At 38.2% G+C, this 26430-nt stretch overlaps 1 protein-coding gene across 1 annotated transcript in view; it reads right to left on the bottom strand.

Annotated features, from left to right (window-relative positions):
• LOC126101386 (putative mediator of RNA polymerase II transcription subunit 26) overlaps positions 1 to 15072 on the bottom strand; it is a 139467-nt gene extending 124395 nt beyond the window's left edge. The window contains exon 1 of the mRNA XM_049912051.1: positions 14223 to 15072. Coding sequence (XP_049768008.1) covers positions 14223 to 14446 — 224 coding nt within the window. The 5' untranslated portion in view covers positions 14447 to 15072. The remainder of the gene's footprint in view (positions 1 to 14222) is intronic.
• Between the last annotated feature and the right edge of the window lie 11358 nt (positions 15073 to 26430).

Raw genomic sequence — 26430 nt, forward strand, 5'->3', positions numbered from 1 at the left:
TAAAGGGCCAACTTGGTTCAAAACAATGAAGAGTCAGTGAGTAGCTGCAAAATGAGACTCTTGTAATAAAATTCAAGCTGCAGAGTAGAGAGAAACATGGTACTGCAATTCCAGAAGGTGACAACAGCAACCATTACAGTCCCACTGGAAAAGAGTAGTACAAGATGCTAGATGGATGTCAAATGGATCATAATTGGTCATTGTGCTGAGTCATTGTCCATCACCAGTAAGGACGGAGTGATATTCACAAATGTAAAATCAGACCTTGATTGTGAGGGGAAGCGGCCTGGGATGTCTGGGAAGGGAGTTCGTCCCTAGACTTATGCTGCTCTTCATCCTTTGGACAGAAAGAGGTGTGGTCAGGGAGAGGGCAAGTCAAAGTAACATCAGCACCCGAAAGAGAATTAATGACCCTGGTGCCCAAGGATCATGGGTCCCACATTCGACTTCTTGTGCTGGAGGCACTGGGGAGGGGGTTCCTAGAGGAAGCCCCATCCCCGAAAGGTGCCAGAGAAAATAGTTTCTTCTGCAGCCAAGGAGAATGAGCAGTTCCATGATGGAAGAGAATGTGAATCACAAGGGAGGAGGAAAGGGAAGGGGGAAAGGACAGATGGGAGGAGGGAGGAAAGGACATAAAAGAAGCAAAGGTAGATGTTAAAAAGACAGAGTGAAGACAGTTTAATTTCTGTCGGGCCTCTCAGAATGAGAGATGGCTGAGAGTTTAAAGTTGTTGAATCTTTCTTTCCTTTTGATAGATTCGGCAATCTGCTGAGCAGTTATACACTTGGGCAGTGGGGTGCAAAGACTCCCTGCATGGAAAGGGCCGATACAGTCATCACAAATAGGATTTGCCTCACATTGCAAAGACATGACCAAACCTGAGGCACCGGAAATAGTGCATGGGAGGTGGGATATAAAGCTTCACGTCACAATGGTGAACCATAACTTTCTGGAAGGGTACCACTCAAAAGCAAAGACGAAAGTGCCGATATCATTGTGACTGCCTTTTGACCTCTTGGGACTCACCAGATGAACTGAATGCCATGCCACTCCAGATTAGTCCAAAGTTCTGGGTTACATCGAAGGGGGAGGTCCCTGTGGAAAATAGTGCCCTGGGTCATATTTAAGGACTGGTATGGCGTAATGCTCAATGGGAGATGATCTAAGCTTTTGCAAGCACAAAGGGAAGCCAACTCACTGGCAGAGGAAGTTTTTATCAGTATGGAACCAGACTGAGCATTACAAAGTGATTCAACTTCATCAAACTTATCTTCGATATGTACTGTAAAAGAGAACACTTTGGTAACAGCAAGTGTCTCCCCATCTATCTTGGGACAAACTAAGTAACAGGGAAAGGATTTAGCCCTAAGCTGGTGGGTCTGGCCCTCCTTCCAGGGGTTGGTCAGGACAGAAAGGACCAATGAAGCAAAAAATAGGAGCAGAGAGAGAACCGTTCCTGTCTGAGGAGACAGTCACAAAAGAGTGGCCAGAGCTACAGAGATTAGCACACTTCATGTGCAGAGTGTCACCCAGGTATCACTCACCCCGATCAAGGCCTCACCCAGTGGGCACCACCTAGACATGGCAACGGCTGCCTGGCTTGGCGTTCATTGCTGGGAGTCCCGATGCCCAAAAGGATTAGCAACCAATCCTAGGCATACATGAGGCAATGATAGTTTAGGTACCGGAAGTGTGATTCCTGTGTTTTCAAGGGGCTCAGCCAGACTGGTACATAACCATCCCACCATACGGACTAGCTACACATGCAGGTCAGCTGGTCACCTAGCAAAGAGGAGAGTTGGAGGCTATGGTAGGGAAGGAAAGACCAAGGAGGGGGGAGGGAAAGGAACTCCTGTCAGAGACATTAGAGAGGAAGTTCTTCCCCAAATGGCTAGCACAACAGAAACAAAATTCTGAAAGGGAACTCAAACCCCAAGGAGGACCAGAAAAGATTGGAAAAAAAGGGAGAGTGGGAACACGAGACAAGACTGAAAATGAACAGAAAAACCAAGGAAATAGCTGGGTCATCATAGAGGAAAACACTGAGGGAGAAAGAGGAGAGGGGGCGGGGTACGAAGCACAGGAGGGTGAAGAGCTAGGATGAGAAGGAGGGGATGTGGGGAAGGAAATGAGTCCAGGAGAAGAGAAAGGCTGCAGTAGCTCAGGGCCCTGTGAACGCCACACATGTACCCACAAGAGAGCTGAGGGGACCTTGAGAGGGGTGCGGGCGGACTTGGTATCATCAATACGAATGTATCAGAAAATGATAAAGTGGAGAATCAGTCTCCAATGGCTCACCAAGACTAAAGGAGATGCAAAAGGGACACATGAGTTGAATAACATCCCATGGAAGGACTTTTATGACAGTTTGATATGCTTGTATGAATGTTCTGTGGGTTGTACTCAAGTGGGGGAGACTATGTGGAACACGTGAAGCATCAAAACCACCAACTTTACTTTTCTCTATATTTAACTGATCCTGTCTCCACACTTTTTGGACTGATTGGATTAATCAATGGCCTTCCAGCCAGTTAAAGACATGGAGAAAGTTCTCTTTGTTGATGACAGCATCATCATAGTCAATGATAAAGCAACAGGACTCCTATAAGAGAAAGCAAATGAAACATCCAAGCATATTTATGAGTGGCAGTATGTAATGAATTAATATTGAACATAGGAAAAAAACAGTGTGCACTTATGTATAAAAAGGGAAAACAACTCTGCCACATTAAGCATATACACTAAAGTGCCGAAGAAATTTGTACAGGCATGTGCATTTAAATACAGGCAGAATACGGTGCTGTAGTTAGCAATGCCTATATAAGACAACAACTGCCTGGCACAGTTGATAGATCAGTTACTGCTTCTACAATGGCAGGTTATCAAGATTTAAGCGAGTTTAAACGTGGTGTTATAGTCAGCGCACAAGCAATGAGACAACATGTCCAAGGTATTGATGAAGTGGCGGTCTTCCCATATGACCTTCTCTCAAGTGTACCATGAACATCAGGAATCCAGTAAAACATCAAATCTCCAACATCACTGTGGCTGGTACAAGATCCTGCAAGAACAGCACCAACAATGACTGAAGAGAATCATTCAACATGACAAAAGTGCAACCCTTCCACAAATTGCTGCAGATTTCAATGCTGGGCCTTTGACAAGTGTCAGTGTGCAAACCATTCAACGAAACATCATCGATATGGGCTTTAGAAGCTGAAGGCCCACTCAGATACCCTTGATGACAGCATGACACACAGCTTTATGCCTCGCGTGGGCCCATCAACAGTGACTTTGGACTGTTGATGACTGAATGCATTGCCTGGTCAGACGAGTCCCGTCTCAAATTGTGTCGGGTGGATGATCGCGTACGGGTATGAAGACAACCTCATGAATCCAAGGACCATCATGTCAGCAAGGGACTGTTGAAGCCTGAGGAGGCTGTGGAGTATGTGCAGTTGGAGCTACATGGCACCCCTGATACATTTAGATATGATTCTGACAGATGACATGTACGTAAGCACACTGTCTGATCACCTGCATCCATTCGTGTCCACTGTACGTTCCGATGGACTTGCACAATTCCAGCAGGACAATGTGACAACCCACACACCTGGAATTGCTACAGGGTGGATCCAGGAACACTCTTCTGAGTTTAAACACTTCACTGGCCACCAAACTCCCCAGATATGAACACTGAGCATATCTAGGATGCCTTGCAATGTACTGTTCAGAAGAGATCTCCATCCCCTCGAACTCTTACAGATTTATGGACAGCCCTGTAAGGATTCATGGTGACAGTTTCCTCCACTACTACTTCAGACATTAGTCGAGTCCATAGCATGTCATGTTGTGGCACTTCTGTGTGCTCGCAGGAGCCCTACATGATATTAGGCAGGTGTACCATTTCTTTGGATTTTCAGTGTATGTTAAATCTACAGAAACTGTAAAACACAAGAAGTGTTTAGGGATGAATATTGACTATCAATTAACATGGAATGATCATACAACAATACTGACAAAAAGAATGTCATCAGCATGTTATACCCTTAGTGTTCTGCTATCAGTTTGTAACAGCCAATGTATTATGATGATGTACTATTTCCATGTACACTCAGTTATTAGCTATTTGAGTCTTTTCAGGTATTGAAGGCATGTAACATGGACAATTCTCAAACTGCAGTAAAGGGCCTCAGAATAATGACTAGAAGTAGCAGGTGGACTCATTGTAAAGAACTGTTTAAAAACTGGGTATCTTTACTGCATGAAGTGAATAAACCTACTAACCTGTAATTCAAATCTGAGAAAACATAACTAAGTATTTTACTAATAGTTCTATGATTAATCATGGAACAAGAGCCAGTTTTTGACTTATATTTAGGTTGCTAAGGGAAAAACATAAAAATTCAAAACAGCATTTTCTACCAGAGAGAAAAATTGCATGATTAATTGCCTAAGAAGATTGCTAATTTGTTATCTTTTGCTGTAGTAAAATATTGATTACAACAGCAAAGACTACCAATTTTATGTAGAGATTCAATGACTCTGGAAGATAAACACTGCAAGGGAACAGAAGCAGTACCACAAAATGAAATCCTCGTACACTTTTGGACAATGTTATCCCACTTTGAATTTCGCATTAAATCAGTATATGATCTTTTCATGAACGACAACCTTCAGAAATGTGGAAAAGATAGTCAGGGTAGGGCTTGCATGAAAACAGTGCAGTAGTTGTTAAAAACAAGATCAATTAATAACTGTTGCTAAATTGCAATACACTATTGATGTTTACTCATGTACATTTAGAACAGTAAAATTAGCAGTGGCACTACTGACTTTACTGCAGCTCCTTTGAACTAGTATATGCTCCAAAAAATGACAGGGACTGAAAGTATTTGAAACATATAGCAATCTGGGTTGTAACAAATTTCACATGCAGTTTCACTTGAGTAAGATCATTCATCTTTTTTATTGTCAAGGAGGTCATTTTTGTCCCTCTGAATAAGCACAAAATGAGTTTTTGTGAGATCAAGACCTAAATCACCCCTCATTAACCAGTTGCTGGCCTCTTTAGCAGCCATCTAGGCTGTATTCAGCCCTACTGAACTCAAAACCCTGATAATCACGACCATGTGATCAGCAAACAGTTCAGTTTCCTAACTGTATCTCTCTCTCTCTCTCTCTCTTGGTAATTATCGAGTCAATCATATTGACCAATAACAGTGCACACCCAGCACCGGACCTTGTAAATTCAACATTTCATGTGCTCTGTTTCGAGTGAAGTATTATTTCTGTGGTGCAATCATCAATAATCTGTGCTGTTACACAACCAAGATTCAGTCCATACAAGAGGAATGGATGCCATCAATGCACTAACATTTCAGCCCAGTAATCAGAATTATATGGGCCACAAACAAAGGCCTTGGAAAGGTCATAATACACCAACACTATTTCCCTTATTGCTTAACTCCACAAAGGCTTCATCCCAGACACCCCAGACCTCAACAAATAATTTCAAACTGAGAAAACTTCAAGAAGATTTGCTCTCAGTGAAATGAATTAGCATTGCACTGCAGGCTACTTCACAAAACCATCCAAAAGAGAGAAGAAGGTTCAAAGCAAGCCTGAAACAAGAGAGAATTAGCTTGTCTCAGATTTAGCACATACACATGTTATCACTATATCTTTAAGTCTACATCCTGCGAGGATACAGATATTTCTTCTTTTAACATATATGAGACTTTGGATAGAATTTGTGCCATCAGCAGTCTGTGATGTAAACTGCATTCAACCAATATATAATTGGCGTTTGTTAGGTGGTATATTAGCACAGGTCAGGAGCAAGTAGAGGAAGTTTTGCTCTAGTTTAAAAGAATAGTTAACCATGCACTGGATAGATATGTACCATTTGTTGTAGAATCTTAGAACATATTCTGAGTTCAAACATAATGAAGTACCTTGAACAGAATGATCTCCTCAATGCCAATCGGCGAGGTGTGAAATCCAACACACACTTTTCTCACACGACATACTGATAGCTTTGGCTCAACGTAACCAGGTAGATACAGTGTTTCTTGCCTTCCGAAAAGCATTTGACTCAGTTATCAAAAGTATGATCATATGGGGATATTTGTGATAGAACTGAGTCTTTTTGGTAGGCAGGACACAGTATTAAAACTAGACATGATTATCTTAGTGGGATTTCCGTGATCGTTCTTTAAATAAAAATATGGCATTTCAGTCTTTGATCGCTATTTTTTTATTTTGAATGACCGGTTTCAGTCTAGCTGCCCATCTTCAGATCTGATAGACAAAGTTAAAAATATAATTAACAAGAGAGATACATTTACTGATAGAAATATTGTAGTTTACAAAAAGAAGAAGTTTTGGAATGTATTAAATGCCAACGTACCATATATTGGAGTTACAGAGTAACTTGTCAGTACAGAACTATCAATTCACTGTCATAACTAAAGTTTTTAATCTGTTAAAAGCTTATATCGCAGTTTTGGAGACACCTGATTGGAAACAGTTAAAATGTGCCCTCTACCTATAAGTACAGTGAAAAAATAACATATGCACAATTCTTATAGGTAGAGGGCACATTTTAACTGTTTCCAATCAGGTTTCTCCAAAACTGCGACATAAGCTTTTAACAGGTTAAAGGCCACAACTTTAGTTATGACAGTGAACCGATAGTTCTGTACTGACAAGTTACTCTGTAAATGCAATATATGGTATGTTGGCATTTAATACATTCCAAAATTTCTTCTTTTTGTAAACTATGATATTTCTCTCTTGTTAATTATATTTTTAACTTCGTCTAACAGATCTGAAGATGGGCAGCTAGCCTGAAACCGGTCATTCAAAATAAAAAATAGCGATCAAAGACTGAAATGCCATATTTTTATTTAGGACACAGTATGTTATCTTGGATCTTGGATGGAGAGTTATCATCAGATGTAGAAGTAACTTCGGATGTGACACAGTGAAGTATGTTTGGACCCTTGCTGTTGCAGACAGTGTTAAGAGTAAAATCAGGCTTTTTGCAGATGATGCCGTTATCTGTAATGAAGTACTATCTGAAAGAAGCTGCATGAATATTCTGTCAGAGCTTGATAAGATTTCAACATGCTGCGAAGATTGGCAACTTGCTCTAAATGTTGAGAAACGTAAAATTTTACACTTTACAAAACAAAAAAACATAGTATCATATGACTATAATATCACTGAGTCTCTGTCAGAATCATAGAAATATGTGGGTGTAACACTTTGTATGGGTAACTCATACAATGGGAAAACCCTTTGCCATGCACCTCAGGGTGGTTTGCAGGGTATAGATGTAGAGTAGATATAGGTGCTGTTTTCATTTTGTGGGAATTTGTATGTTTGATGTGGGGTCTCCTTGCAATGTGCTTACGTCACATACAACGCTTCCTCAGAATCTGCACTGTCATGCACCATGCCATGGAACCCTTCTGTAGAAGTTCTTTGCCAAGAACAGCTGGAAGATTCAATGTGAAACATTTCAGTTAGTTCACAATTGACATTGTGAAGGTTCCAGGCGACGATGTGCAACACTTTCAGTTAGGCCGTAGTGCTGGTCAAATGACAACAATGCAAAAAGAAACACACTCTTGTCTCAAGGTTTCCAAGCTATTGATAGAAAGTCTGTATACTGAACAATGACTTTCTTTTATTAGGCATGTATAGATTTTTGAACATCAAATTGTTGCATTGACAAAAGCGACATGTTCTTAAGTCGGAAACAATATCAATTGTTTACTAGCTGAAATGTTTTACATTTAATCTTCCACATTTATTCTTTGAACGTTGAGAACCCCCTTGACACAGAACTCTTCCAGTAGGGTCCAATGGCATGGCGCACAGTGCTGCAGACTCTGAGGAAGCACTGCATATGATGCAAGCATATCATAAGGAGACCCGACATTGTCGCACGACGCTCCAGGAGTACCTCAGACATACAAATTATAACCAAACAAAAAAGAGCATCATGCTAACATATCAACTAACAAATGCCAATTATATGCTGGTCGAACCTCGTTCAAAAGATCCGTATCTGCTCAATCACACAAGGGTATAAATGCTACCAAAAGTTAGTGTGTGTGTAATTTTTTTTTTTTTTTTTTAAGGCCGTTGACCCTCATATATGCTGCTCCTATGACTGAGTGAGTGTGAGAAACACTAAACTACATAAGCTCTCTTATTTGTCTCTCCTGTATACACGTAATCCTTTTCAACTAAGCATTTGTGATAACTGTGGCCTTTGCATCACAAAAGTAACAATTTTCTATGAGCAATATGCCTGAACTTGTATGTGGCAACTATGGAGTATCCATCAAATAGTGATTTGCGTAAAATTTGAGATTCAGTAATGCATCAGAGTTCATCTCTTAGATATTATTACTTTCCATTTTTTGTGAGTCTAACCTATTGTGTGTAAATTGACCTCTTAACTAGTTTTCTTGAAACATTGATTCAGGTTTTTTAAGGACCATTACTATTTCATCAAATCAGTACAGTGTACATATCTAGAGTGTCAACTTAACACTATGTTTTTAGGTTTCTAATTAATCCCTTCTGTTATGTTATCTGAACGTAACTAAATATTTACATGCGTTTTCCCATACGGGAAGAGTGTCTTTCTTCCTACACTTTTACTTCAATTGTCAATACTAGAGCATAGTTTCTTCTCTTTATAGGAGAGAGAACTTTGTTTTCACCATCAATTATATCCCAAGAGCTAACTTACCTTAAAGAGATCAGGTATTTACTGAAACAGCCACTGCCTCTGATAGTAGAGTTATTTGACCGGAAATCTTTCGATCCAACTGACTCCCTCTGGAGTCTAAATTACTCTTGCTTACTGATCAAAATGGGCATTCAAGACCAACTAGTCTGCTTGTAATTACTTGCCCCTAGGAAGCTACACAAACCTACACCCAATAACACAGACTGGCCTCAGCAGCCAGAGACAATGGTCATGTGTGTTTTTACCTTAGAAGAAGACATATCGTCTACACTATATGGTGGGTAGCAATCTATCCTTTCCATAATACTGCCATTATTCCTTCCCAGATTTTCCACTGTTTGATATTGTCAAAGCATTCAAAGGTTCACTACTACACTAAAACTGTCTCACATTAAAATTATGCATGCTTATGATGCTGTGACACATCATACACAAATGAAAATCTAAAGGAAACTAATGTACGTCTTATACAAGCTTCATGTCATATCATCAAGCAAATTATATTGCCAATGATGCAGCATTGGAACTTTTATTAAAATAATATTTTATCTATCTTTGCATTCTGTTCAACTCAAATTCGTAGCTTACTCTTTGACAAAAATTGTATATTGCCTTTCTTAATGTTTCTTTTCTTAGCCATTCATGATTTTACAGTAGTTCTTAGGTTCCTGCAGTAGAATATAGCACATTAGCCAAAATACACAAGACCAGGACTGCAATTGTGGGCTGTTTTAGGTTACCTAAGGATATTCTCTAGTGAATCTAAAGACATGTGGGCCTATGTGTAAATCACAACTCTAAAAAGAAGAATTAATTATAATGTGGGTAATACAAAATTGTTAAGGCTTTCGTAGCCACTTGTTGACAAACTGCCTGTTGGCTTCTGTCTCGGGTTCTTTGGTCGACGTTCATCTAATGATTTTTCTGACGTTTCGCCAGCATGAGTGGCTGGCATTGTCAAACCTTCACCCTCCATTGCCGGTGGTGAACTGGAGGCGAGCTCGCGGCCGCAGACTATATGTACCTGGCGCGTCAACATCCGAGGGCTTCTCCACGGTCATTTCCGGTGTGGTTCATTGAGAAGCTGAAGAAACTGAAACTTGCGCCAAACGACATCCTGGTCAGTTTTGATGTTGTTTCGTTATTTACGAAAGTGCCACTCAGTGACGCTCTGGAGCACATCGGTTCCATGTTCCCGCAAGACATCAAAAAGCTCTTCCATGCATGTCTCACCACGAGCTATTTCACGTGGAATGGCGATTTCTACGAACAGCTGGAAGGCGTCGCCATGGGTAGTCCTCTCAGTCCAGTGGTGGCCAACTTCTTCATGGAACAATTCGAAGCACAGGCACTGGACTCGGCGACTTGCAAACCTAAGGTGTGGTACAGGTACGTCGATGATACTTTCGTGGTGTGGAGCCATGGTGAAGAACAGCTCGGTGAATTCCTGAGACACTTGAACAGCCTCCATGCCAACATAGCATTTACCATGGAAGTAGAAAAGGACAAGAAACTGCCATTTCTAGATGTGCTGGTCACAAGGGATGGCGAAAACCTGGGACACAGCGTGTATCGAAAACCGACACACACGGACCGATACCTGCACAAGCTGTCAAACCACCACCCGAGCCAGAAAAGAGGCATGATTAGTACACTCTTAACGAGAGCAGGACGAATATGTGAGCCTCAACACCTCAAACTAGAAATGCAACACCTGGAAACTGTTCTGAGGAGCAATGGGTACTCAACAAATTACATTAGAAGTGTAACAGAGTCAAACACTCGGCGAAGTAAGGAACCAGAAAAAGAAATGTCGGGTACGGCCTTTCTGCCATACATTCCCAGAGTGATGGACAGAATTGGCCGTATATTGCACAAACACGGCATAAAGACGATTTTCAAACCGACAAAGAAAATCAAAGAGCGTCTTAGATCGGCGAAGGAGAAAAGAGACCCACTTGCAATGTCGGGAATATACCATATACCATGCACATGCGGAAAAGTTTATGTCGGAATGACTGGACGATCAATTAACACCAGGATCAAAGAGCATAAGCGACATTGCAGTTTGGGGCAGGTGGAGAAATTGGCCGTGGCAGAGCACGCACTGAATGAGACCGACCACGTAATAAAATTCGCCGGCACGGAAGTTCTGGCTGTAGAGAAGCACTATCACACGCGCCTGTTCAGAGAAGCTGTAGAAATCCAAAAACACGCGAACAGTTTCAACAAGAAAGAGGAAAGCCTTAAGGTAAACGGACCCTGGCTTCCCGTACTACAGCGAACGGCCGTCGCAGGTAGCAAGAGGAGAACCGCACCGGAAATGACCGCGGAGAAGCCCTCGGACATTGGCGCGCCAGGTACATATAGTCTGCGGCCGCGAGCTCGCCTCCAGTTCACCACCAGCAATGGAGGGTGAAGCTTTGACAATGCCAGCTACTCGTGCTGGCGAAATGTCAGAAAAATCATTAGATGAACGTCGGCCGAAGAACCCGAGACAGAAGCCAATAGGCAGTTTGTCAATGTGGGTAATGTTTTGGTTGGTGGAGAGGGGATCGAACAGCTAGGTCCTTGGCCCCATCAGATTAGGGAAGGATGGGAAAGGAAGTTGGCCATGCCCTTTCCAAGGAACCATTTCGGCATTTTCCTAGAGTGATTTAGGGAAATCAAGGAAAATCTAAATCAGGATGGCCGGACATGTGTTTGAACCTTCGTCCTCCCGAATGCACGTCCACTTTGCTAACCACTGTGTCACCATGCTTGTGGGATAACGTTTTCTACATCCATTTAGTGAGATACATTCTCAGAGTTAAAAAGCCGAAGTGTCATCTACAACTAACAACTTATTAATTTCATGAAATGCATTTTTAAACTAAATCCTAACTATTGTATTATAGTATGTTATTTTGTAACATGTAATTCTTCTACGTCCTGGATCAAATACACTTTAACTCGTATTCTTTAGTGTAGGCCGTAAAAAAAAAGTTTTAGGCAGTTTCACCCCAAATGCAATGAACAAAATTTAGTCACACGGGTAACACTAAAGTCAGCCCTATATGTTTACAACATATAGGGCCACTGCACTTGAATAAAGTTGGTTGTGTGTCTGTAACTTTGGAAAATGCAAGACATCTGCTTAATTTACAATTGACGCTTGCTTAACCCCAATTTCAGGGGAATACGGAAGTGCACGATTCCACCTGTCTGCTTTGACCCATGACGTCATCAATATGACAGAAATGGCTATTCTATTCTAAGTATCTCCAATATGGCACCTACGATATCACTACATAAACACGGCAACAAACACGAAAATACATATAAATAAGACAATAACATCTCCATCCAAAAATACAATCAAACTAACGGGGCAACTGCGGGAAATTGGGGGTTTTAGGGACGGGGAAAAAAAAAATACTAATAATAATAATAATAATAATAAATAATAATAATAAAGATCCCGAAACACACAAGATGATGGGGGGGGGGGGGGGGGGGAGATTACAAAAATCTACACAAATCGGACACTTCCCTTGACCTATATAATAGGTCAACAACTGCTGACGATACCAAAACACCAACACCTAAAGCAAAAACTATGGAAATTGGAATCAGACATTTCCCTTGACCACAGCTGACAGTACCGAAACACCTATATCTACATATGAAAATAGGAATCGGTCATTTCCCTTGACCTTTAAAGGTCAACTAGGCCTATAACTACTGATATGAAAAAACTAACACCTACAATTATGAAAACCAAAACCAAAATAACACCGCCTCAAAAATTAAAAACTCAAACTTATCTATGTAAATTAAAACACAATCTAGACACAATAAATACACAAAACATTACAAGAGAGAGAGAGTGGAACCACAACACTCTTACGTCATGGGTCAAAGCAGATGGGTGGAATCTGATGCTTCCGTTGACCCAATTTCAGTATAACTGAACAACATCCCTCATCATAAAACAAAGGCACATGACACATCAAAAGTACAGTGAGGAGAAAATCCAATGGCTACCAGTACTATGATCTAAAAGCCATCCTCCTTTAATACAATTATTTACAATTGTACATGCCATACATAGCCTCTAACGCTCATCACATTGATGTACTCTCATCACAACTTTCCTGGACACTTCCACAGGAGGGTGCCAGAGACTCCCGAGCATATTCAAGCAAGTTAACTTCAAAATTTGACTTAAATGTCCTATTCCTTTTTGTGTCAGTAGTATTGCAATCATGACATTACTTTTTGCAATAAACTTAGACAAATCTAAATACCAATTTCCCACTATTCTCATATCTGAAACTGCAACAACTTACAAAATTCTCACAAACTTTTAAAACTGTAACTCACACTTACAATAGGGAACTCCACATAGACTTTCTGTATCATGTCATGGACTGAGTGTCAGTATGTAGTGCCATATCTATATACAATTCAATGTTTATCTCATGGAATCCTTCATATAACCAGAAGATTAGGTAGCAATTTCATTTACGAACAAATTAGTGTATTTGTTCTTTCTTTGCCATTTGTTCCCTTCAATCTAGAACATTGGTACCCCAATAGTTACTACTTTTCAAGATATGTCAATATGACCTATATGTTACATATGTCCATACACAAAAATTTTAATCAGCTGAACCATCAGTGACGCAAAATGCTTGTTGCATGCCATGTATATCAAATGCTTAAAATACATTAAAAAAGTAAGTAAGTCAGTAGAGAGAGAGAGAGAGAGAGAAATAGCAGTAATAGTAGTAGCAAAGTCATAATAATTATCAAAGCAATTCAGATTTCCAGTTAACACATTAAAGTGAACTGCAAAGATAGGCCCTATTAGTAATGTAACCACTACAAACTTTACTTCATGACAGATGACTTTTTCGTCCAATAGAAACAACAGACAGTGCAGACTTGGTTACTGATTCTGAACATTTTCTGATCACCTACTAAATATTGGTTAATAACCTCACTGCCTAGATCCCAAATAAAAGAAGGAAATGCAACGTGACACATAGCGTTGTTGGTGCAGAAAAGCTCTTATGTTGAGTACTCCTCTTCGTTTATTTTTGTTTCCTGTATGGTTTCTAGTTTTGATATAAACATTTGAAATACACAAACACACAACACGAAATTAACGAGCGATGTAAACATAAGGGTAAATTACTTCGTGGTACACTAATTACTGCTGACTGTTGTGTCCAAATGTTACATGTTTGTTACTTGCAAGGTCCTACAAAAATGTGAAAATGGCAGAGGTGATGGTCTAAAATTCGTTTGTTAAAATTCTTAAAACCTAGCAGTAGAAATTATGTGACTGTAGCAAAACTTCCTTTGTTATTTATTATGAGCAGGAACATAATAAACCTGTCTGTTCTACTTCGTTCATATATGTGTGCTAAACTTCTGATTTTAATGTGTTAGTTTTACTCACTGTCCAGATGAGTTGTCTATGATTAGTTGGCGCGATGGGCATCCAATCTGCAGTGCTCTGCCGGTAGACTGATCTATAGCAATCAGATGTTCCGATCCCGTCTGGTTCACAATATACTGAAGGGCGCCATCTACAGTGTCAATGTACTGAATATTTACATCGGGTGCCATCGTCCTAGCACCATTCACATTTTGGAAAAACTGCTGTTCCATTTTGACATGCATGCAGTAAACAAATGTTGTTGCCAAATTACATTTCCAACGACTCTCGAAATGCACACCACTAATACACAGCAGAACTAGTCCGTGCTCATAAAATGCCAAAGATTTTAACACCGAACCATCACTTAAAACTTCACACCGTAGCGTATCAAAAGCACTGGACACTTATAATGTGTATTCATTTCAGGAAAAACTATTCCATTCTTGATTGTCGGGCAGTGATCACGAAATTGGAGATTTTGTCACACAGAACAACACGCCGTCAGACACGTCTGCTGCTGTCAATGAAAACGGAAGATTGGCGTGTTTGGTTGGTCGCAGTCTTTAAAATACGTAATAGTCTGTACAAACAAATGTTCTCTCTACCCGATGAACTCTTTACAAGTAACTGTAACGACATAAAGACTACAAAATTCATGAAATGTGACCGTAAACAAATTTTCCAAGTTCCGCTTTCACGTATCAATATGTGGTTTCAGTCAAGGAAACTTATCGAGCAAATACTTTTTAACTAACCTATATAACATAGTTTCAGTCAACAATCTAATCTAAATACAATGGAAACATCAGATTCATTAAATGTACAGCAGAAGCACTCTCTCCTGGCGAAAGTCTCCGCCATTTTAGGTTCATATCTCACTATTGCTTTGAAAACGGGGCGAAGATACAACCCGCCAAATTAAATAATCTTTGAAAGTACTACAAATACATACGTCTATGAGAAAAATTGACGCTCTAAATTGTGTTGTGAACGACAGCGGTCGCTTTAAATTGTACTGGTGATGCGACTACAAATATAGAAGATAGTCTTTTATCCACACAGTAAATTAAACAAGCCGCGAAGTTCAACGAATGTGTGGTCACAGGTAAATTCCAGAACTTCACTGAAGCGCCTTTATGATTGTAATTACAGTTGGCGATACATCGTATCAGCTATAGGAGAGTACTTTTAACGTGTTTTTCTAAACGTGGCTACATTTACAAAAGAATGAATTTGTTTTGCTTGGTTTCCAAAAATCATCATACACGAAAGCCTGTTTTATTTCTTAAGGAAGACTAGAGCTGATGTCGCCCCTTACTTACGTTTGTCCAGTACAAGTCCATCTGGCCTTATCAACAACAGATATTTAACATCCACTTTTCCTCACGTTCTTATATCAGTCATTGCAATACCACATTATCCCAAAAAGGTGTATATCAAGCAGGAATAAAGCTATAGAACAGATTACCCAGACATGTAAAACCTCTTCCTGAAGTACTAAACTTTATAAAGTTTGTCACAGTCTACCTACTGCAAAACAGGTTTTATTCAGTCTAGCAATATTGTATACATGCTTTTAATTGTAGAAATAAGTTACAAGTGTACAGTCTATAATCAAATTATGATTATTACTATATGGATCCAATTAGTTATAAAAATTTAAATGACATGTTTGGTGATTGTAAAACCAACATCTAAAAGGGTTTCTCTACCCAATGTCTTGGGTACAATGAATGTACTGGAAACGAGATTTATATGGTAAAATAAATAGGCTAATAAAATTTAACTCCCTCCCATCACCACCTCACACCACCCTCAAGCAAAGGTCCTCTGTCTTTAACTGTCATGCATCTCTGAAAGATAGCCATAAAAAGAACATAAGTATTATATTGAGGACCAGCTACACTAACCAATGTGACAGCAGAGGAAACTTCAACAGGATCTGCAACCACCTCACCAGGATCAGCAGCCACAACAACTGTAGGACTAATGCTCCCAGCAGCAGAAGGAAGTTCAACATGCCCAATTAGAAGAAATGGGAGGCAGCTAAGTCATCACAGATTTTCAAGTGGGCTGAGGGGAGGACACGAAGATTTGCACTAGTATAGTGGTATGTTTACAGGCTTGGATTCAGTTTTCTGAGCAGAATAGAGGTAGTGCGAAAGGAATAGGGCATGTTGGTGGTTCAGGAATCACCTGTGGCTGTCATTTAGTGCTGAAGGGCAGAAATATGTTTCAAGATCGTAAGTTACCTAGATAGTAAATTTTGTGTAAATAAAAGAATATTGTTCAATATTGATCAGTTAAATGAGGCAGTGCTGCCATTAAGATACTGAAGCTATATTCTGGAGGATGGAGTTTGGTATGATCAGTCTGACTGATTTAGATTTTTGGTGGTTTTCATAAATCATTTCATGCAAATTCTGGGGTGGTTCCTTTCCTTTCATATTCTGTGTGTATGTATGTTTATGAGCTATTTATTTTCACTGTATTTTAATGACAAATATTATACCTCTGTAATGTGATCCGTGGATGAATAAATCAACCTGAAAGATTTTTATTGCCAAAGAGGTCTCCAAAAACCATTAAGATATGTTGTACATCTAACATGTTAAGTCAAAATTCTATTAGAGTTAGTTCAGAATGTACAGGGGTTAAGTAACAAATTAGATACACTTGATGCTTATTAAGTGAAGACCTAAGGCAAGTCTGTGTATTATGCATAAATAATTACTGGTTACAAGACTGTACATCTAAAATTCTCAATTTTGGAATGATCAGTAGCTTTTACAAAGAAAGGTATAGATGTGGAGATATATGTATTTATGTGATGTTTAAAGCTTTCCCGGCATACTGATTAAGTATTCATAAACAGACAGACTTGTAATTGTGATACTGAAGCAACAGAGACTAAAATAAGTTGGAACTGAAGAGTTTAATTAAAAAAACACCTGTAAGTGGAAAAATATATACAGAGAGGACTCAGTGAGTTTTAATAATATGCTGCAGAAGCTGAAATGGGACAAAGACACAACTTTAAATATAGACAGAAAATTCAGGACATTTTTCTGTTGCTATAAATATTGTGTTTTTATGGAACTATATGTATTTATGTTAGAAATTACCTTAACAAGGTGAAATACACAGAAAAAGAATTTGAATACTGTACCTGTCAGCTGACAGACAGTGAAATATACTTGCAGATAATTTTCCCTTATTCATAAAAAAATAGAAATCTTCTAAATGGATAGTGACACAGGTCAAAATGCACAATCGTGCTGGATGATTTCATTCATGATTTTAAAAACAATAGTGCACAAAAAGGCCATTTGACAAATCTCTTCATTTCGTACAATTGCAAAGCAGTAGAGAGTCATTAGATATAGGCAGTGGTGTTTTACAGTAACTGATTAAGTATTCATAAACAGACAGACTTGTAATTGTGATACTGAAGCAACAGAGACTAAAATAAGTTGGAACTGAAGAGTTTAATTAAAAAAACACGTGTAAGTGGAAAAATATATACAGAGAGGACTCAGTGAGTTTTAATAATATGCTGCAGAAGCTGAAATGGGACAAAGACACAACTTTAAATATAGACAGAAAATTCAGGACATTTTTCTGTTGCTATAAATATTGTGATGATGTATTTTCTTTAAAACAGTGAAGCATGAAGGTTTGCAAGTGATGCAGATTTATGAGAAAAAGTGACTGCAACAATAGATGAGGCAGAGAAATGATTTATGGACAACTGTTTAGTTATACAATGTAAGCTTTCATGGCTGGTATTGTCTTCACTTAAAACTTCCGGGTTGTTAGGCCGTGGTCGAAGTATAAAACTCTCCCCTGATGTTTTGCCTCCGGCAGTCAGAGACAAAACGTCAGGGGAGAGTTTTATGCTTCGACCACGGCCTATCAGCCGGGAAGTTTTAAGTGAAAAACTGTTTAATTGTAAATAGAAAGAAAACTGTATGAATTAATTTCAAGCACACAAGAAGCAAAGTCAGAAATAGGCTTAAAGTAAAGATAGGGAACTGTATTATTAAACAAAAATCTTGCATAAAATTTTTAGGTTTATTGCTATCTGATACTTTAAGATGAGAGAAAGATATAGTTATTGAATAAAACCACACTTGGTAAATATTGTTATATCCTATACCCAGGAGATATGATGTTCAAAATTTAAATAGTAAAATTAATACTGCAAACCTCCATCTGATACAGGCTCTGAATTTAGCTAAACACGCGTACAAAAAAAGAATTGCTGTGAACTTTGAAATAGAGAGACTAGCCAGAAACCCCTTCACAACACATGGCATACACCTAAACAAATGTGGCAAGGAGATTATCTGCAATAGACTGGCCTTCCTGATAACTATGGGTGACAATAAGAAACCAAAAATCAGAAACCATAAACAGACGCTAATAAGCAATTGGATAAAGACAAACAAGATGGGAAATAAAAAGAGTAATAGTGGCCATACTGTGCAAACTACACTAGACAAATGGGTCACGAAGTCACAGAGACGAAACACAAACCCCCTGACCCCTCAGAAAGGCCAGGAACCTGAAAGGATCAATAATGTGATGGTGAACATTATCGAGACATCCCTCCAAAACATCAGTGTGATGCCTCAACAGTGTGAAGTGCATGTGGATACTTTTCAGGCCCACCTGGAAGATGAGATGGCTGTCAAGGATGACCAACAGAACCAGCACAACTATCACAATGTCCAATCCTTGAGCAACAAAACTGATGACTTAAGCATTTTGCTGACCAGTGAACTCAGTGATATCTCAGTAGTATGCCTAGCAGAGCACTGGCTCTGCATTGATGTGGTTAAGCTAATCTCACTACCCAACTTCAAATTGTGTGAACACTACTCCAGATCAAATGATGGACATGGTGGGGTTGCCATCTTCATTAAACAACACATTGAATATAGCCCACTTCCTACCCTAAAGGAAATAGGAACAGATAAGATCTTTGAATGTGCAGCCATAAAGCTTACAGATCTAAATTTAATTGTAGCTACAATCTACCGTCCCCCCTCCAGTAGTATTAATGATTTTCTGTTACAAATGGACTTGTTTCTATCCAAAATAAGTCAGTGGAAACAGGAGGTGATTATATGTGGTGACTTTAATATAGACTTTCTCACCCACAACAGAAACAGGGAAACATTGATTAACATTGCAAAAACTTATAATCTGCATGGCCTTGTAAACGAGCCCACTAGAATAACACCCAGATCCAAGACAGCTCTAGATCAAATTTTTGCAAATAGAAATAAACTTAACCCAACTCTAGAAGTATACAATGCAGGATTCAGTGACCACCAGGCTGTCATTCTAAAGGTCGATGTTAGCAAAGATACCTCAAACCCAGTCCCTCCTAAAACTTTACGAAGGTTTTTCACCCAAGAGAACTTGAACAAGCTAAATACCCTCCTTAGTAAAGAAAAGTGGACAGAGATGTACACAGCCAATGATGTCAACATGAAATTCAACATATTTCTTGACAAAATGATCCACCACTTTGAAGAGGCGTTTCCACAAAAACCAGTAAGAATAAATAATAATAGAAACAAGAGTTGGATTACACCAGCTGTAAAAATCTCTTGCAAACATAAAAGAATACTCCACATGTTATGTAAACAAAGTAGTGACCCCTCCCCCCCCCCCCCCCCCCCCCAACTAACAGAATACTATAAAAACTACACATGTATCCTAAGAAGAGTGATGAGACAAGCAAAAAGGATGCAGAATGATGAGTACATTGACAAATCCAGCAATAAAGTAAAAGCAATGTGGAATATCATAAAAAGGGAAAGAAGGGAAATGAAACTTCACATACGAACATAGAAATCAAACTCCACAATGAATCTATATCTAATCCTGAAGTTGTGGTGAACTCATTCAACAACTTCTTTACAAGCCTAGCTGAAAATCTGGTCCAAAATAATCCTAACACAAATTACCAACCAGCAAACCAAAAATATCACACATGTGCAGAGTCAATTTTCATTACCAAAGTCACTGAAAATGATGTTGCAAAAGCCCTCAGAGAGTTAAAAAATTCACATTCAGCTGGAATTGATGGTATCCCAGCAGCTGTAATCAAAAATTGTGAACACACAATTGCTGAACCATTAACTCACCTCTGGGACTGTTCTCTCCAGGCAGGTATCTTCCCTGAAGCTCTGAAACTTTCTAAAGTAATTCCTGTCTTCAAAAAAGGTGATAATAAAGATATGAATAACTACAGGCCTATCTCAATCTCATCCTGCTTTTGTAAAGTTTTTGAAAAAATTATGTCCAAAAAAATGATGGACTTCATTGAAAAAAAAAAAAAGATTTACTAAGTTTAGCTCATCATGGATTCAGAAGCAACAAATCTACTGAAACTGCAGTATATGATTGCATAAATACGCTTTTAGAACTGGTAGATAGAAAACAACCCATAACAGGCATATTTCTGGATCTGTCAAAGGCTTTTGACACTTGACCACAAAATATTACTGGAAAAATTAGAACACTACGGTATCAGAGGAATTGCAAACAACTGGATTGCTACATTCCTAACCAATCGGATGCAGAGAGTCAGGATGAAATATACTAATATACAAAGCAACTCAATAACTGAAATTTGCAAGGAAACGTCTAAGATGAGAGAGATACCTAACATACCGGTACCAGTATCTGAAGGAGGTGTAGAATATGGGGTACCAGCAGAAATGTCAGGAACATCTAGCAGAATTGAAGAGGAAACAATTTCTTCAGATGAGAAAGCCTACAAACCTGGTGTAAACTCATGTGCACCTGAAATCTCCAAGGATGAAGCTGTCAGCACATTCAACACACTTAATGCTTCATGCTCACTTGTAACTAGGACTGCAACCACACCAACAGCCAAGAACCATTCAATTAGATCCAGAAACTCATCAGCTGCTCTGCAGACATCTCAAAGGAAGAGCCTCAGGATAAGAAGAGCTGCTGTGCGTAGTGACTATTTTTTATGGGATCTTCGCAATTTGAAGAAGAAGAAAAGGCAGAATCTTTACAGTGTCAGCAACAAGAAAGTACAAAGGTAAATAGTGCAGCAAATCCACTACATGAAACTTTAACAGTTGTATACCAAAATGTGCAAGGACTAGAAAGTAAATTAGCTGAAATAGAAGTTCTATTAACTGACTATCTAAAAGACATTAACATACTATGCATAAGTGAACACTGGGTAAAAGAAATGCAAGCGTCTAGCATAATTATTCCAAATTTTGAAATGATTAGCAAATTTTGTAGAATCAACCATAAAGGGGGTGGGACATGTATTTATGTTAGGACAGGGGTAGAATCAAGAGAAATTAAATGTAAACTAAAATGCATAGAAAAAGATTTTGAATACAGTATATGTGAACTAACCAAATTAAAAATTACTATTGTGTGTTTGTACCGATCACCACTGGGCAACTTTGCCATTTTTATGGAAAACCTTGAGGGACTGCTGAATGAACTTAAACATAATGTAATTGTTCTTGGTGATTTTAATGTTAACTTTAAGAATGATTGTAGTAGACAGCAGGAACTGTGCAATTTGTTTTTGTGTCATAATATGATGGCAACTGTAAATGAAGTTACCAGATGCGGAAATATGTCTGAAACTATAATAGATCAAGTATTTATAAACAAGGACAAGTGTGAATATAACACTGAAGTAATTGACACTGGTTTCTCGGATCACAAGGGTATCAAATTGAGTTTAAATATCACATCTTACAAGGACCCTGTTATCAATAATAATTACAGGGAAAGGAGATTTATAAATGATGACAGCATAAGAATTTTTAATTACATTCTGGAAAATAACAACTGGGGGACTGAATCAAGTGGTGATGTCAACACTATGTTTGACTCATTCCTTGAAAGCTACAAACACTGCTTCGATGTTGCCTTTCCTATAAAAAGAGTCAAAAATAAACATAAAACCAAAACATGGGTTACACAGGGGATTAGAAAATCATCAGACACTCTCAGAAAGTTAAATAAATCAGCCAGGAAGAATGTAGTACTGAAAGCACATGTGAAATGTTATAGAAGCCTGTACAAGAAAGTAATAATTGCAGCTAAGAAGCTTGATAATGATACCTATATTGAGAAAGGTAACAACAAAATGAAGTCAACTTGGGAGGTAATAAATAAAAATATAGGTAGACACAAAAGAAAAGATACCAGCTTTGTCATTAAAAGTGGGGGTAAAACTGTTAAGGACCCACTTCAGATTGCCAACATATTTAATGAACATTTCACAAATATAGCCATAAATTTAATTAAAAGTAAATGCAATTCCAATAGCAAGGTAAAAATCCCCATGAATGACATGACAATGTTCCTTTATCCAGTAACTGATTCAGAGGTACTAAATGCTATAAATAAGTTAAAAAATAAAATGTCATGTGGGTGTGATGAGATTCCTGACAAAGTCATTAAGCAAAGTGCAAGAAACATAGCCTCGCATCTCACTGAAATTATAAATGAATCTTTTAAGACAGGGGTGTTTCCATCAAAACTTAAAATGTCTACTATAAAGCCACTTTACAAGAATGGTGATAAATATGATGTTAGTAACTTTAGGCCTTTATCAATGTTGTCAGGTTTCTCAAAAATAATAGAAAGGATAATGTATCAGAGACTATACAAATTTCTTATTAAGAATAGAATATTGGTTAATGCGCAAAATGGTTTCCGTAAAAATAAATCAACTGAAACAGCTGTCTTCAATTTTTTGCAACTTGTTCTAAATTCCATAAACAGAAAAGAATTAAATTGTGGATTGTTTTTAGACTTATCAAAGGCCTTTGATGTCATCGACCATAAGTTACTGCTTAGGAAGTTATATGCCTATGGGATACGTGGAGTTGCCCACAAATGGTTTGAATCATATCTGTCAGACAGGTATCAGAAGGTGGAGATAAGCCAGGCAGATAGGACATATTCATCAAAATTCGAGAGAGTTTTGTATGGAGTACCCCAGGGATCTGTATTAGGGCCATTACTGTTTTTAATATTTATCAATGACCTACCAAGTCAACTATCTGAAGCAGAGGCAGTACTGTTCGCTGATGATACAAGTTTGTTTGTTAAAGCAAATAGTGAAGCTGACTTACAGGAGAATGTCACATTAGCAACAGACGAAGCAGACAGATGGTTTAATGAAAACAGACTCATTGTGAATGCCAAAAAAACAACGTGGATCAACTTCAGACATATTACAAATAAAATAAAAACTAACCTTACAGTAGAACTGGGTAAGTGTAAGATTGAACAAGCATCATACACTAAGTTCTTGGGAGTATGGTTTGATGAACACTTAAGATGGGAAAAGCATGTAATATCATTGAACAAAAAATTAAGTCAAACATGTTATATGCTTAGAATGCTTAAAAGCTCATGTAATATTAAAACAGTGTTATGTGTTTATTTCTCATTCATGCACAGTTTATTAAGATACGGCGTACAGTTTTGGGGGAACACCAGTCTAACAAAACACTCATTTAGACTACAAAAGAAGGCAGTCAGAATAATAAAAGGTATAGGATATAGAGACTCTTGTAGGCAAGCTTTCAAAGAATTAAAAATCATGACACTACCATCTTTATACATATATGAAAGCATATGTTTCTTAAAAGAACACGAGGAATTTTCTACATTAAACAGAGAATTTCACAACTACGAAACAAGGAATAGGAATGATTTCCACAGAGAAATTCATAAAACAGCTATGTTTCACAAAAGTGTACTATACCAACCCAAAATCCTCTACAGTGCTCTCCCCAAAGAACTAAAAATAATACCAAAACTGTACATATTTAAAAGAGAATTAAAAAAACATGTTATTGAGCAATAGCTTTTACAGTATTGAAGAGTTTATGAATCGTTGACAATAAAAGCGCAGTTAATATTTCCCTGGCATGATAAATATGTGTAATTGCTCACATTTAAATACTTGCCGTTTCTATGAAATTGTGAAACGGTGTTAATGTAAGAATGTAAATAATCTTTGATGTGAGAATCCCTAGCTTTTTTTTTTTTTTTTTTTTTGTACGTTGTTATCCTACTTGTATATTTTTATGTTAATGTTCTAAAAGTTCTATTAAAATTGTAATGTCTAAGTGACAAGTAAATTCAATTACAAATTTTCATGTATATGTATTTTAAACTGTAATGTTTATTGACAAGTCCTATGTCATTTCGATGATGTACTACAAGGACGCTAATAAATTGAATTGAATTGAATTGAATACTATCAAGTAATAAACTGTAAAGCAAGGTGTTCCACAGGGCTCAGTATTGGGACCCCTACTTTTCCTCCTGTATATTAATGACTTGAGCCTGAATGTTGATGCACACAAAACAATAATATTTGCTGATGACACAACTGTACTCCCCAAAGGGGAGAATACAGAGGCTGTGCAAAAAGCTGTGAACTTGGCTACTGATCAACTCAGCAACTGGGCAAAAATCAACAGATTAACTATCAACACCAAAAAGACAGCTTCCATGAACTTCCACACAACACAAAATGCAAATTCCTCTCAGCCATCTGTCACTATAAATAACCAGTCAATAGATACCGACACTGTTTTCAAATTCCTAGGTCTGTGGGTTCAAGATAACCTGAAATGGAATACACATACAGGAAAGGTAAATGCCAGGATTTGTACTGGCTGTTATGCATTGAGTGTACTGAAAACATGTGCTAGCCTGAAAACATTAACCAGTGCATACTACGCTTATATACAAGCCCACCTAAAATATGGTGTAATATTCTGGGGAAATGCTCCAACTGCTCTGAGCGCATTCAGAATCCAGAAGAGAGCAATGAGGATTATTACTGGGAGGAAACCCGGAGACTCCTGCAAACCCATCTTCAGAAAGTTGGAAATCCTTACACTGCCTTGCCTCTACATTCTTGAGACTCTAAAATTCTTCAGAAAACACATAGTGCCAACTGACCCCAGAGTCATAAAAAATAGTGAAATACATGAACACAACACCAGGAAAAACGCAAACCTGCATGTTATACCTACAAACACTCAACTGTGTAAAAAGGGAGTTTTCCACATGGGTCTCCAACTGTTCAATAATCTTCCCACTAGTATTAAGTCCATCGAAGACAACATAAAATTTAGCAAAGCCGTGAAGTCATATTTGTTGTGTCACTGTTTTTACTCTGTAAATGAATACTTAGAACAATAATCTTGCTGTTTGTGTTAAATTGAAAACATTGAGCAATATAATACATTAGGATACTATAGGCTTACGTTAATACATGTTAACAATGTTAAATGATATTTTCCGACATCTGCAACACATTGTGTACCATCAGATCACATGGAATAAATAAATATATATTCACAAAGCTCAGAAACTGCTACAGTACTGAAGCAGTACTGTGTGCCTCTTACACCTATATTTACATGTATACTCTGCTCTGCAGACCACTTTGAAGTACATAATACATCAGCTGCTGTAATATGGAATAATATTCTGGGTTAATACAGATACTGGGGAAAAAGTTCAAGTTCCAAAAAATAGCCATTCAAGTATTCATAGGTGTTGTATGCAGCAAGTCATGTAGGGGAATATTTAAGGACATCAAAGTCAGGACTTTCAGGTTCATACATATATGAATCTGCAGGGTGTTTCAAAAATAGAGGGCATAAATTCAGGGATTTAATCCCCATATGTAGACAATAAAAAAAAAAATCCTTGTAACATGTGTCTAGTAATGATTGTTTTCCAGGTTATGGCCTTCAAAACTGTGGTATTTATCAAAATGTTTTTCTTCTCACAGGTAGTTGCTGTGACATAAAATATTAACCATTCTGTTAATTCCAAGGTTAAGAGTCATTGAGTGTTGTGTTTGACTTTCACATCTACTCAGATCAAGAGCTGGCAGGAGTTCATTTTATGTACATTAAAGAAGACACCATTGCTGCACTGGCTCGTCATTTGCACTAGCAGAGGTACCCAAAGCAAAGATACCCAGATCAGAAGATATTTGAATGTCATCATCACCATCTATGCGCTCATGAGACGTTTACATCTACTTTTTTGTGTGTGTGTGTGGGGGGGGGGGGGGGGGGGGATCAAGATCTACAACCACAGATGCAGAGCAAGAGATTTTGGATTAAGGAATTTTATTCACCATAGATCATTTTACAAT

Source organism: Schistocerca cancellata, chromosome 9, assembly GCF_023864275.1.
Source record: "Schistocerca cancellata isolate TAMUIC-IGC-003103 chromosome 9, iqSchCanc2.1, whole genome shotgun sequence".
NCBI classification, from domain to species: Eukaryota; Metazoa; Arthropoda; class Insecta; order Orthoptera; family Acrididae; genus Schistocerca; species Schistocerca cancellata.